Source organism: Aptenodytes forsteri, unplaced genomic scaffold (genome assembly GCF_000699145.1).
Source record: "Aptenodytes forsteri isolate BGI_AS27 unplaced genomic scaffold, ASM69914v1 Scaffold53, whole genome shotgun sequence".
Lineage (NCBI taxonomy): Eukaryota > Metazoa > Chordata > Aves > Sphenisciformes > Spheniscidae > Aptenodytes > Aptenodytes forsteri.
The window spans coordinates 5,725,837-5,737,476 of NW_008795909.1; the positions used below are offsets into that span (position 1 = coordinate 5,725,837).

Sequence of the window (11,640 nt, forward strand, 5' to 3'; positions counted from 1 at the left end):
GAAAACCCCCCCCCCTTTTTTTTTCCCCCCTTTTTTTTTTTTTTTAACCTGTTGTGAGACATCATCCCGAGTCCCTGGCCAGTCTCTGTGGCTTGGTTCAACAGCAGGAAGGTGAAGGTTTAGTGGATTGTTTTATTTCTCCCTTTTGCAAACAATCACTTGGGAAACTCTATGCCTCTGCCGCAAAGCTGAGAGCAGAGCAGCCGGAGGATGGAGACCCCGCGTGCACTGCCCTGTGAGCCAGCATGGGTGTTCCCTCTCGCCCGTGCCCGGGGCGAGGAGCGCTCCTTGGGGACACTGGGGCAAAGCCTGCTCTTGTGCCTGCCAAGGGCTGCTCTCCAGCTCCAGGAGGGCTCCTTGGGACTTCCGCAGCGGTTCTGGACAATGCTTACAGACATACTTGGACCATACACTCCTAAATCCCTAATGTTCATGTCTTTTTTTCAATCCTCCCATGTCTCTGGGAAGTCAGCACGGATTAAGTACTTCTAAAGTCTCTTCCAAACTGCAGTGCAATACTTTGGTTTGTTTTGCTCGGGTCTCTGGTCCAGTTGCCCTCCCTCGAATGTGGAGACCGCTCTTCCCTTTTAAATGTGCAAGAATCAGATGTATTTTCTGGCCTCGTGTGCTCTCGGCAGCTGTGTGCGTTAACGTATGGCTCCCTCTTACAGTTTTGCAGGAAGGGAAAGCCCGGCTGGGTGAATCCAGCCCTGTGCGCCACGTTCCCACCCTGCAGGCATGGTCTTCTCACTGTGCCGATGCAGGCGGGTGTAAGACCACGCTAAAGGTAGAAGGAACAAGGTGTCAAAGCAGCTGGGAACAAATATTTCCTAAACGTCTCCTGAAGTGCTACAGCCACTGGAGAAACCATAGCGTGGAGCTGCACCCTTGTTTTAAGCCTGTTGCTTGTCTCACTGAATCCAAGGGAGTTACCTGCTAAAATACCTTGCTGTTGTGAAGCTAATTAAGTTAGTTAGGATGCCACAGAGCCTCTGTTGCTGGATAACACACAAAGGCTCAGGCATTTTAAGACTTCTAGTAAAGATTCAGCTGGCGAGGAAGGATCCAGGCTTTCCTTGGTGGTGTGTCTTCTGACGTCGTTTGCGTTCGAGAGACTGCAGAGGTACAGATGTCATATGGCTGTGATTTCAGCATCTGATAGCAGCAGTGTAAGTTACAGTAAGAGCTGATGTGTACTAGTAGGATGCTGAAATGTAACTGTGAGGGTGTGTGGTTGGGCTCTGCGTGCAGCTGGAGAAGTTTGCTGACATCCAGGAGCGCAGCCCCTCACAGAAAGGGGGTGTAAAGCGTTGTAGGGCTCTGTCATTTTTCTGCTTTATTTCATCCAGCACATGTTTCGGCTCAGACTGTTGGAAAGGAGGAATGAGGGCTTACTTACGAACACTTACTTTCCATATAATCCTTAATGTGTGGAAATCTAAACCTACAAGGATTGATTTTAATTTCCTCCAAAAAGTTGTTCCTGGCAGAATCTGACAAAGCCGGTTTTAGTCTAATTTTTCCCAGCCTTGCCCTTGGTGAGCTATCAGAGCATACCTATCTTTAGGAATTCATTTGGTCATCACCACAGCTTGCATTCATTATCTCAAATACCTCCCAAATCGTCGGCTGATGCATGGGGGCCTGGAAAAGTGGTCTGACAGCATTTTCTGAAACTTTTCACTTTTGGGGGAGAATGTCCCCAGATTCTTGCTGGTGGTTTGTTTTCCTGCCCCGCGTTGAGCTGCCTGTTCAGCGCAGAAAGTTAACAAGAAGCGGAGCCGCTCCATAGCTCTTGACTGCTCTGCGCTGCCTCTTTCTTTTCAACAAGATTTGCTTATTTGTGCCCAGGGTTGTTGAGTCCTTTAGGTGCCAGACCAACCTCGCTCCCAGCCTTCAGCCTGGCAGTGGCACGGCCGTGACACAAGCTCCCGGTGCAGAAGAGCAGGTCACGGTCTCCTGCAGGAGGGTCAGAACCTGGGCCCAACCAGACAGAAATTTTGTACAAATTTTTAAGAGCCTTTGGGGTACGTATTCTGGTTTTTACCTACTACCAGCCCGGTGAATCAAGTAGCAACCTTCCGATGTTAGAGAGGTCTTAATGAACAAGATGTATCCTCACCTTCCAGAATGTCGGAGTAGGAAATGCAGCAAGGGTTAGTTTAAAGCAATTTGCACATACTTGGTAAAACAGAATGATCTTCGTCATTCCTGAACTCTGAAACAGAAAACAAATTTCTGTGGAAACAAAAACACCAGCTTGCCGCTGCGCTGGAGCAGAGCGATGCATTGCAGGGGAGATTTAGCATCGTGTTCTGACTTTTCTGGAAACAGTTGATATGGAAATATTTTTGTCATATTTATTTAAACTTTTTTCTTGCATTTATTTAAACTAGGCAGTATATTTATTTGAAAAAATCAGCAGCATGCCAATCCCCAGTTCTTGGCATGTTAACAAAACTAATCACGCAATCCCTTAAATCTGTGCTCATATGCTTTGATCCTAATGCTATTAGGAAAGTCCTTTTGTTCTTATTCTCTATGTAAAGCACCAGGTGTGACTTGTGGTAGTTTTAGGAGATAATAAAGATAATAACAAGAGGAAGGTTTACTACAGTCTTTAGCGTAAGGGCTATAGCTGATTTTTGAAATAGTACTTCTCTACTATTTTATGTGCCATACTCATCTTGGTTTTTTTAAGAAACAACACAATGTGTTGTTTTCACACCATCCTGCATGCCTGGCTATCCTCCCAGGTTCACCCAGGGGTGCTATTTGTTGCCGTACCTCTACCAGAGGCTGGAAACAACATTTCAGAGACACGTGTTCAAGCCCTTGAGGGGAGGCAGAGGCAGGCAGACCATGGGCATGCCCAAGTGCATGTGATTCTTGACTCTAGGAAGCTGGTGAGTGAAAAAAGTCAATACAGTACCTTGGCTACACCTTCAGGGCTGGATTCAGAGGTGATTAAAACCAGTAGAAGTCTTTCTGTTGACTTCAAAGTGCCTTGGATGAGGCTGCTATTCCACAGACAGCCACCCGTCCATCCCCAGTACTCTGAGGTATTTTCTACAGGAGGTGGGGGGATAGGAAAGAAATCAAGAAAAAGAAAGAGGAATATGAAAGGAGTGGTTTTATCTGTGCTTTTCAAATGTTTTAAGGAAGGCAAGGTGAAAGCTTACCTCACTATGGCACTGTTATTGATAGATACCATAAGCGGGCGGCAGCGTTTGCAGCGATGAAGAGTTCTGCTAATGAAATGCAAAGTTTCCCCAGGGTCCGCAATAAATGATGAGGCTGATGGCAGTAGCTAGGTGTATTGCTTCCCTAAGTCACGTGGCGTTGAGATGAAGCCCACTATTAAGTTATTTTCTGCATGTGGCTCACATATGCTTAAAACCTACGTGCCAAATAAAAGTTGGAAATACCTGAGATTAATTAGAAGGCAGTTATGAAGTAGACTCTTTGCAAAGAAATTTTCAGTCTCCGATACTTGGTTACATTAGCTTATTCAACCTCTCTTTTCTGTCAGTGCAAATGAGATCATAACTCACATGTGCATGAAAGCAAATGAGTGGTTTAGATATAAAAATGCACAGCTGCCTAACTTTGATTTGTATTAAAGACAGACAGAAATTATTAATTCCAGCGTCTTGGGAATTACATTTAAGTGATACCAAAGTTAGGCAAATTAAGCCTCAACCTCTCCCTGCACCAAGGTATGCATGCAGTCTTGTTGTTTGATAGTGGGATAGCAAGATAAATGGCAGAATCGGGCTCCACACCAAAGTTAAGCCATTTGTAGAAGGGGGATAACAATTCTGGAAATGACTAGCACCGTATTATTTGTGACATCAAATATTTATCAACCAACTTCAGGTCCCCAGAAACGTCCTGGCGTTGTTGCACAATGTGGTTATTCTTCCTTTAGAATAAGTAGCAGATCCAATGGATTTTTTAAATTAGAGAAAGATGCACTTGGCTGTACCGGCTCGGGATGTGGGGCAAGAGAGAGTCCTGTTCAAGTGTGTGAATTTACTCTCTAAGCTTTGGCTGTCACAGTAAAGTGGCATCAACCTGCATGGAGAGCGCTTACTGAGGAGCACTCGAATTTTTGCCGAAGTATTAGTGCTGGCATTTAGTCCAAAGATAGTAAATGGATGAAAGTATTAGAAATTTATAACTGGGTTCGGTAGGATTTGACATTTCCTTCTTGCTGCTGACGTTCATTGCCTGGGGAGAGATGTAGAAAGAATGAAAAAATCAATTTCTGATGAAATTTGAAGGCTTATAAAAATAGGATAACATTAACTCAGTCTTTTTTCTGTTGATACTAAAGAAAAAAATTGAAGTTTATGAATCTGGGTAACTCATGAAAGTCTTATTTTAGAACAAGGGACAGCATTTCCTCTGTTTCTCAGTGCAAGGTTGAATGTTGCTCTTTGGGGGTTTTGGCTGTCTTGAAATTGGAGTTGGGCTCGGGAAAACTCAGGGGCGGCCATCCCTGCCACAGGCTCACCTGATTGGAGCTGGGCTCGGGAAAACTCAGGGGCGGCCATCCCTGCCACAGGCTCACCTGGCTTCCCGCCTCTCGCAGAGGATCATCATTAATGGCCCTTAAACCCTACTGATGGCAAGGGACGTCAGCTACCTTTTGTCGATCTGTAACGGTCTTGCAGCAGGGAAACAGCCTTTTTCAGAACATTGCTTATGCAAGTTTTTAAGCAGCAACGTCTGATCTTATGAGTTACATCCATTTCTCTCCACGTTGGTCTGAACTTTTCCATTTTGGAGCAAGTTACTCCTCTCTCGCTCGTTCTTTGTGTACCTCTTAACACAATAGGGGCTGAACGAGTTGGAAATAGTGCTGTAATTTAAAATAATCACAGTTGTCAATGCATGTGCCAATTTCTATTCTAACGGATCTTCCAGAGGTGCTACATATATAAATTGTAGTTTTTTAGGTTTCAAATGTATTCATAGGCTGGGAAGAGCTTGGGCTGTAATTTATTTCTTAGGAAATCTACTGATGGAGTGGCTCCAAAACGAAGGAAGAAGCCTCATCTCTGAAAAGAAAGCAGAACATTTTATATTGAGAGATGGTTGAAACAGTGTGTTTGTGCTCAAGGATTAAACCAGGATGCTTGTGACATAGCATGTAATGAATTGCATAACATGTAATGAAGAAATTGAAGCTGAGTCTCTGGTGCATCATGCTGAGTAAGAGGCTTGTTCTACACGAAACTGTCATATTAAATTCTTGTCGTGATTCCAGACCCCTTTGATTCCTAAATCTTTTGGAGGAGACTAATCTGAAATCAAAGTGAAGTTGCTTGGGGTTTGCATGCCAGAAGTGGTCACATTTGAAAAAGTTCAGTGAACCTGCAGAGGGAGGTTGAAATTAGTTGCTTCACTACAAAGCTTACAGCTAGCGTACCTGCTGATTTGCTTTTTGCTTTGATTCTTCAGGCTCTGCCTTCTTGCCACCTTCTGAGTTGTTTTCAAAATGCATAAATCTTAAGGATGAGCATGTCCTGGTTTCAGTCTGTTTAGTTAAAAAAAAAAAAAGGTAAATCAGTCTACACTGGTAAAACAAACATGAGCTCTAATACCAAGGACATGGAAAGACTGCATTTTTCTCTTCTGCCTTGTCCTTTGTGCAGTTATTTCCCTCTGTGAAGGTGTATATCGCGCTTTACTCTCCTGATTTACCAACAATTGACCTCCCTTTGTACCAAGGTAAATGGAAATGGTTCCTTTCAAGTTCTTATAAGTAGATACCGAGGGCTCCTGCCTTGATCCCTGTAAGATGACTCTGCTCCTTTGAAAGGGCTGGAGCAATGCCAGGAATCCAGCCTGTTATCCCTGCTGAATGTCAGCTGCTTTCTCTATTTTGATATTGGCATTTGGGGGGGCTTTGACCAAGAATATCATGCAATATTAAGTGCAAATGGGAGCATTTCAGTGGTTAAATTCTGCCCTTCCGTATCCCCCTTAAGCTTTGCGTAGGCTGCCGGGGACCTGGGGATGTGCTTTTTGGTCCAGCTAAAAGAAAATGCCCTGGGTAGCCATGGCCTGTGTATAACCGTGAGGATGGCCCTGCATGAAAGCTGATCTGTTGTTACTTTATATTTACAGTGTTCTGTCTCCTGTGGAAGGGGCCAAAAGCACCGCAATGTGTACTGTTTGTCAAAGGAAGGGAGGCATGTAGAAGAAGATTATTGCAAGCACCTTGCTAAGCCCAATGTGCAAAAGAAATGCAGAGGGGGCAGATGTCCGAAGTGGAAAGCAGGAGATTGGGGACAGGTGAGATGCGTTGTATACCCTTTTGCACCCTTTGATATTCTTCCTCCATCCAATTGGTTAGAAGCTGTTTTTTCCAGCACTTCTGTCCTTTTGAATTTTTCAAGGGTAGAAGTTTTAGGCCAGACCCTCGGGTGGCATAAAACAGTGTAGCGTCATGGGTAGCAGTGGAGCAGCACTGATTTGTACCAGCTGAAAACATGGCAACTTGCTTGTAGTTATCTAACTGAAAGCAAACTCCTTAGTATATAATAGTAAGGAGAATCTACTATTTATTCATGATTTTAATATTGTTATTCTTTAACTATGTCGCATCCCAAGCAAAATCTTCCTTAGTTTTGAGAAATCTGAAATTAATTTTATTATCAGCTTCCTGGGAAAGCCTAAAGAACAATCCGAGCTGTTGATTAAAAATGCTTTTCACTACCTTTTGTTTCTTAACAAGCTCATCAGTTAATTTTGCTTCATTAAAAAGTCAGACACTGATGCACAGAGCAGAGGCTGCTGGAAATGTGAAAGTGCTTGGAGTTATTAAGCATCTTGTTTACTGAAAGCATAGCTTGAGTCCTTGTTTTCCTGAAAATAATGTCTTTGTCATCACCTTGAATCTGCTGCATCACATTTTCATCTCTGAACCTCGCTTTTCCCTCTACCTCATTAGTGTACTAATCAGCAGAATTATTGAAAATCCCAGACTAAATGAACTGTTACTTGTAAAACATCATGTTCTCTTGCGGTCGGTCTTCCAAATAAAGGTACAAAACACCAATTCTCACTGTATGCGAGTTCCCTGAAAGATAAACCATTAACATCGCTACAGGCACCCCTGCAAACGTTAGGACTAGGACAGCATACTCTTTTTTAATGTCGGCTATTAAAAAAGACAATAAACCCATTGATGTTCTATGATTGTTTTCAGACTTGTATTTGTTTTCCGTGCTTACCTTTGCATTTATAGGATAGCAGTATTTGCCATTACGTGTGTAAAGAGCCAAGTGTGCATTCACGGTGGAGGTTCAGTTACTGAGGTCTGGGTCCTTTACCCAAGGTATGGCTGGGAGCACCCAGGTAGCCCTGCGTAGCCCTGTGAAATGCACACTACTGAAAATTAAGTCAATATTATTACCTTTATTACCTGCAGGACTTAAACCTCGATTTTATACAGGAAGCTAGACTGAAAAGAAATGCGAGGCCATTAGATAGTCTTGTCATATCCGATTTGCACCTTATTTAAAGTGACTGCTCCTGAAAGCAATTTTTTACAGCTAGTAATTGTAAACATAATAATGTAATGGTCTGTAGATTGCATTAAAATACGCTAATGTTAATTGATAAAAGTGTTTTAAAATTCCCAACATTCCACCGCATGAACGGAGTTAATTTTATGCAAGTGGAGAAAGAAGCCCAAGCTAATAGGAGGATGAGGTGATTTATGGCCTGAGGTAATCTCTTGTGACTAGGCAATTAAGGAATATTTGTATGCTAATGATAAGACTAAGAATAGGCAGTGCATTTCCAGCATGCGGGGTAACTCCTCAGCCCAGGTCCCTGATGCTGTATGTGCTCAGCCAGCCGGCATCTTGCCTGGGGAAAAAATAAAGGGGTAGAAACACCCATTCTGCGGTGTCGAACTGGGCTTTTTAAAGCCACATGAAATGCTCAGACATGGCTTCCTTGCGTCCTGATCCTTACTCGTGCTGGCAGCATTTCTTTGCCTGCGACAGATGAAAAGCGGGGCTGTCAGAAATTTGGAGCACCGCCATGGCTGACCCTGCCAGAGGTGCGCAGGGCTTGCATGGCTTTGCAAAAGATTTAATGCCTCAGAGCCGAGGTGGATTTAGGTGCTGAACTTCTCATTAAGATTATGGAACAGGCAGGGGTTTGGCACTCTGAATACCCGGTAGGTCAGGATCTAAATGGGCGCGGAAACTCCTGTGTCACCTTCCCCATCACCGGTGGCACTGTCGAAAATAGGGAGCCATGATCAGTTTGCACTTAGATACTACCAAAAAAGCTTTCCGAAGGCCTAATTGCCTCTGAAAGATAATCCCGAAGCTGAGCTGCTGTGAGCTGGGTGCCTTTTGTCCTGAGTAAACCAACAAAAGTCTGCCTGAGAAATAAAGCAAGGTTTTCCTGTAAAAGTGCATCCTCCTTGTTGCCATATATGCACAGGACCTGTTGCACGTGCCTTTAGGGTTTTTTTCTTTTCCTTTTGGGAAAAGGAATGATTCAAAAAGTCAGGATTAAAAAATACAGGAATGGTTTAAAAATGAATCCCAGCCAGCTGAGCTAAGTGCTCCGCTTCCAAGTTTTTTTCTCTCTGGATGTTTTGTATTCAGAGGCTGTGTAATTCTTTTCTAGATTGTTATGAATCCACTTTCCTGCAGCCAGGCGTTTTTAATATATCTGTAATAATCAGAAGGGAAGAAAAAAGGGTTTTTCTCCAAGTTTTAAATGTGCTTGTGTCTGCACTGAAATGTCAGATTTAATGTGTTTGCATCTCCTAAGTAGTATCAATTACGGACATTTACCTTTCACTTAGCAAAAATACCAATATTTATTCTGCTGTCTGGTATTTACACATTTCAGCTACAGGCTGAAATCCAGCCCCGTCTGAAAACACAGGTAGAGCATCAAGTAGAGCTTCTCCATAGCCGAGCTGGCGCTGGGCAGTTTGGTGATTGACTTTCTCAGTGGAGAAAGGAGCACTCCTGGGAAAATGTATAGACTCCATAGAAAGGACAAACAGGCTGCCTGGTGGTGGCATCCCCGTGGCATCCCATAGGGGAATATATAAGTACAGCACAAGTTCGCTGCCCCCAGACTGAATATCTTCTGGCAGCGTCAGCCGGCTGTATTTCCCCAAGGTAGACACAGGTTGGCTGACCGGTATTCTGGATTAAAACAGCCAGGATGAAAATGGTGTTAAAACCTACCTTTTCTTGCCTCTGTAGTAGAGCATAATGGTGTTATTTTGAAGCCAGCCATAAATCCAGCCAGAGCCACAGCAATACTAATGCTGCAGCACAGGCAGCAGGAGGAAGCACCCCACAGAAGGAGATGCCTCCATCTGCTGAGAAAACTCCCGTGGCCCCAACTCACCAATTTTCGCCCAAGCCGGGTGCAGCCATTGTCCCCTCCTCAGCAGGGCTCCTTGCTCGTGCTCGGGCAGCAGCAATACCCTCGTGTGGCCAGGTCAGCCCCACAGCAGCCCTCCTGTGGCCCCAGGGCTGGGCTCACCTGCAGTTTCATCTTCTCGAGCTGGGGCCGTGCCGGAATTTCTTTCTCCCGTGCTGTGGCTGGATGGCATTGTGGCTGCCCTGGGTGTCTGGCCCACCAAGTGCTCTTAGGAAGCCTGTTCAGCTAGGAAAAGCCTCCCCTACTTACACTCTTGCAACTAGCCCAAGGAAAAGCTCTTTGCTTGCTCTTGCTTACTCAGAAGGGGAGTTCAAATCTCTTCCAAGGGATGATATGGGACATGGCAGCCCTGGCCTGGGGGGGCTCGCTCCCCCACCGTGAGTCCTCCCACCGATTCGCGATTCGTGCAGCATTTATCCTCCTTGCAGTTAGCCCAAGGAAAGGCTCTTTGCTTGCTTGCTTACTTACTTGCAGAAGGGGAGTTCAAATCTCTTCCAAGGGATGATATGGGACATGGCAGCCCTGGCCTGGAGTCCTGGGGGGCTCGCTCCCCCACCGTGAGTCCTCCCACCGATTCGGTCGGGGTGCCTGGCCTGGAGTCCTGGGGGACTCGCTCCCCCACTGTGAGTCCTCCCACCGATTCGGTCGGGGTGCAGCATTTATCCTAGTGGGCTTACGCGGGGGCAAAGATTCACCCCAAGTGCCCAGTGAAATGAGTCTACGGCTTTGTCTGGTGCCCTGCTTTGCCTGGCACGGCCAGGGACCAGCCGCCTCCTCCCCAAACCCACTCTGCCTGGGTGTCACATGCAGCACAGCCCCCCGTGAAAGAGCCATGGCCTGACTTGCTCTCCCTTATTGTAACGTACCCGGGCATGTGCTTTTTAGGTGGGTGATAAATGCAAACCAAAAGGCGTTTTAGAGCATGGTATGCATCCTGGTGTATATGTTTCTCCAGGTTTGTGGCCATTATTCAGTTTAACTGTCCCCTATGGAATGCGTAGGACAAACAGCGCTGTTAATCACAGGGAGGTGGTGCAGCATATGGGAAGCATTCGCATCACCAGTGACAGAAATCTCACTGCTACTTTCAAAAGTTACACAAAAAACCTCCCACCCTCTTACAAATATCTGGAGCCAGCCAAATATTCACAGTCAGCTTTTCTTTGGTGCTTTTGGCTTTGTGGGATGTTCGGATAGTAAAGCAAATGGAGCATTACGGAGGAATACTCTGTAGAAGAGAGAATTGCCTTCCCGTTAGGCGCCGCTTAATTCCCTGCCTTAAGAAGGCTCGCTTTTATGGGTATTGCAATAACAGGCTGTAAACTTGTTTTCTTAGTTCCTGAGGTATTAATAAGGTTGCTTATATTAATTGTTAATTCAGCAAATGGTTAATCATAATAGCTGTGTTTTAAATGCATCCTTTGATTTTTACATGCTTTCTTCTATAAACGCAATTCTTTATATTCCAAATCTATGTCATATACTTTAAGATCTAGCCAGGAAGAATCCATGCCAGTGAGAAGTTAAGTACTGCTAAACATATTACAGTGTGCAGTCACAACAGTAAGAAATGTTGCATGAAAGAAAAAACAAGCTGTTAAAAGCATTGTAGTGTAGATAATAAGTTGAAGATGTCTGAGAAACAGAGAAATTCAGGCTTTTCTTGCTGTGCCTAGGAGTGGGGAGAAATGTGCCCACAGTGTAATGAAGGAAATGTGAAATGCAGTTAATTTAAAAAAAGACATTTATTTTCACAAACAGTATGCCCCGGCTTGTGTGCATGTGCGTGTTTCAATGCATGCTGAAAGAAATCCCAGCTGTATCATACCTTTACCTCTCTATCGCTCCAGACTTTCTTCTATATAATTCAAGTTTGCTTTTCATTAAAGTCTACTCCAGTGACACTTGTGGCATTTGATATATTTTGAACTATTACTTTTTTGAGCCGAGTGCCTGATAAGTAATACACAGAGCCTTGCCGCCTCTGGCGTGTTGCAATGGTTTAGCAGTGCTGCTATCTCCAGAGGTTTTTGTAATATAAATCCTGTCTGGAAAATCCTGACCCCGCTGAAGGCAATGGCAAAAATTCCCACTGGGTTCAGCAGAGCAGGGATTTCAGCCTGTCTGCTCTGCCCTTGCAAAATTTTTCCCTCGTGCAATGAAGAACCTCACCTGGAAGTTTAAACGCTGGCGTTAGAG

At 44.6% G+C, this 11,640-nt stretch overlaps 1 protein-coding gene across 1 annotated transcript in view; it reads left to right on the forward strand.

Annotated features, from left to right (window-relative positions):
- The window catches only part of ADAMTS9 (ADAM metallopeptidase with thrombospondin type 1 motif 9), an 86,864-nt gene that overhangs the window by 57,683 nt on the left and 17,541 nt on the right, over positions 1–11,640 (forward strand). The window contains exon 28 of the mRNA XM_009284512.2: positions 6,139–6,306. Coding sequence (XP_009282787.1) covers positions 6,139–6,306 — 168 coding nt within the window. The remainder of the gene's footprint in view (positions 1–6,138; positions 6,307–11,640) is intronic.